This window comes from Vollenhovia emeryi, unplaced genomic scaffold (assembly GCF_000949405.1).
Source record: "Vollenhovia emeryi isolate VEMERY1.0 unplaced genomic scaffold, V.emery_V1.0 DF943857.1, whole genome shotgun sequence".
NCBI classification, from domain to species: Eukaryota; Metazoa; Arthropoda; class Insecta; order Hymenoptera; family Formicidae; genus Vollenhovia; species Vollenhovia emeryi.
Window position 1 is genome coordinate 1 of NW_011962509.1, and position 2,815 is coordinate 2,815.

The window sequence follows — 2,815 nt, forward strand, 5'->3', positions numbered from 1 at the left end:
TAGCTCTTCTCGCCGGCGAGGAAGATAAGAAGCCACCGGAGGACGATGACGATCCATTACGACGTACCAGACGACCATTCGGCTGTCTCATCAACGATATTAAACGTCGCTACCCCTTCTATTTGTCTGATTTCACGGACGGTCTGAACTCGTCCTGCCTTGCAGCAGCCATCTTTATGTACTTCGCTGCGCTATGCACCGTCATCACCTTCGGCGGCCATCACCATCTACTGGAGGCGCTTACGCCCATTGTTCAAGTATGTAAATTGAGTGACACGTCCCGCGAATGTTGATGTCCATTCGGAATGAGCTGCGAATTGTTGCGTATGCTTTTAGGTGATGGGAGAGGGCAATAAGCGCGTGGTTACGCTATCGCATCGTGCTCAAGTACGTAGATTCACCTCGGATTTACTACGAGTGCTGAAGTCGAAAACGAGCAAACAAGTGATGCTTTCGGAGTTCCCGAGCGTTTACGCTTGAGTGATAGGTACAACATGCAACTCGCGTAACGTTGATATATTCGCGTTTATTTTTCAAAGGTGATCGGTCAAATCTATTTCTTCTTTCTCAGCAAAACCCTGGGATATCGTGGACTACGGTGTATGCAATATTGAAGATGTTGGTGAGGTGTCCGAGAACACGATTGTCGTGACTCCTATAGAAGGCGGCGATAAGATGATAGCCATCCCCAAACGCGAACAGACTGTTGAAGAGATCGAGCGAACGAAACTGTTCGCCAAAAATGTGCGCGGTTGAAAGGATATGTTTTAATTGCGTTTTAATTTCGTACATCTCGAAACTGTACTTGTAATTTAACTGGTGGTCGAGTTACTGCAACACGCGCCGCGATGTAAGACGCTTGCACGAGAATTTGCATATTGTAAAAGAAAGAACAATTTCTGTTGTCACCTATTTTTATTTGCATCTCGTAAAAGTGATGTACGAAATTGAAACGCATGCGACTGTGAAAAATTCGTAGACATTTGCCTGGTTATAAAACTTTTAATACGAAAGAAAATACATGTAGTATCACAGATTATTAGAAAATTTGCAAAATCACAGTGATTTTACTTGTTAATAATAATGGGGAAACTGTGTCTTCTATGCATGTTCCATGTTTCTCAGATTCTTTATTTGTATCTATCACCATTTGTATATTACTGAATGTTCGAAAAAAATTCAATAAAGTTTGATTACATCTCTTACACTTTTTCTATAGGATAGAAATGATAAAAATGTTAAAATAGATTTAATAGCTTATTATTCAAAATGTTCAACTTACTGTCTGTGTTTTGTAGTAGGTTTCAAAAATTCCATTTGTAATATTTCCAGTTTATTGCTTTCTTTGTGGCTGCACGCTTCCACTTACAGTATAATTTTTCTCATCTTTGTACTTTCTCAAGAACGTATCTCGTAAGTTTTTCCACTTTTTCTGACAAACTGTTGGATCTGCATCTTTTTTTGAAGGGAGAAATGATGTACATATTTATTATATATATATAAAGTAATATATATTTATTTATACGTTATACTTATGAAGTTATAATTAATAAAATGCAGAGAAATATAAGTACACATACTGAGGGTTCGACCTATCGTGTTCCCAAGATTTTCGTATCATATTCATTCCTCTCTATTGTATGTTTAATCTTTCTCACCACGGTACGTACTTTTTAGGTTTGTTTGTGTTGCTTGCTGAAGCACTCGGGTGATGTTTCCGAAATGTTTTCCGAACGCACCTAGTTCAGTATAATCGCTCGCGACAAAATTGAGCGTGACAAAATGTTCAATCTTGACCAACTTTTGTTACGACGTCGCGTCTCTCATTGCGACGGAAGTGACGTTGAGGAATGCGGTACGTTCATGGAAATCGCGCGTCGCGCATAATGTTATCGCGCTGGTCAATAATAGCTACAATTACTCACTGAACACTTAAACAGCAATAGAACATGATTGATTCTTGTTTTATTATTTAATCGATCATTTTTAGTTACTTATGTGATTATAATATTAGATAAACCTTATGAAAAGATTTCATCGCGTTGGTGTGAATAGAAAAAATTTTACTTTTGCGATTCGTCGCATGTCGCGCGTCGCGCGTCGCGTCGTCGCGCTGGTCTGCAAGAGCCATTAGGGGTCTTCTCCCCGGAATTGGACGTTAGAGTGTCTTGCAGGTTGGATGACGCTGCCTCCATCTTTACTGCTGAGGCCTTGGCCGTTAAAAAGGCATTCGAACTGATTCTCGACAACTGTTCCGCGGTCAGGAAGGCCGTCATCTTCTCTGACTCTCGTAGTGTGTTGGAGGCTTTAACTTCATTGAATCCGTTTGTCAGAGGTAATTTGGTTCCCGAGCTTAGAGATCTAGCTCGCCGTATTACTGATTTGGGGATTGAATTAATTATGGCCTGGATCCCCTCTCATAGGGGCATTGATGGAAACGAAGTGGCGGATCGCCTGGCTGGTGAAGCTACCCTCAGCAAAGAAATCCATATTGCCGATGTTCCATACACTGACTGTTTCTCTATCGCTAAAGAAATATCGAACAGGGCCAGTAATGCCTATTTCCAAGGGGAAAGTCTTCACAAGGGTAAATATTATCATCAATTCTTTCACTCCCTGGCTCCTAAACCCTGGTTCCATAAAATCAGGCTTAAAAGATCGGAAATTGTTTTAATTAATAGGATACGCAGTAACCACTACAACCTCAATTTTAGCCTGTTTAGAAAGAATATGATAGATTCTCCTGCGTGCTCCTGCGGATACGACACTCAAGATGTTAACCACGTAATATTTGCTTGTCCACTATACAGGGTGT

The 2,815-nt window shown here is 40.6% G+C and overlaps 1 protein-coding gene across 1 annotated transcript; it reads left to right on the forward strand.

The window, feature by feature from the left end:
- The first annotated feature begins 27 nt into the window (after window positions 1–27).
- On the forward strand, window positions 28–2,056 carry LOC105564695 (meiosis arrest female protein 1 homolog). The gene is made up of 2 exons (XM_012017265.1): window positions 28–257; window positions 337–2,056. The coding sequence occupies exons 1-2, from the start codon at window positions 177–179 to the stop codon at window positions 478–480; spliced, it is 225 nt and encodes a 74-aa protein (XP_011872655.1). The 5' UTR covers window positions 28–176; the 3' UTR covers window positions 481–2,056.
- Window positions 2,057–2,815: the final 759 nt, after the last annotated feature.

Coding starts and splice junctions, on each gene's coding strand:
- LOC105564695 (XM_012017265.1), top strand. CDS start 177: ATGTACTTCGCTGCGCTATGCACCGTCATCACCTTCGGCGGCCATCAC. Junction 258..336: donor CGCTTACGCCCATTGTTCAA/GTATGTAAATTG, acceptor GTATGCTTTTAG/GTGATGGGAGAGGGCAATAA.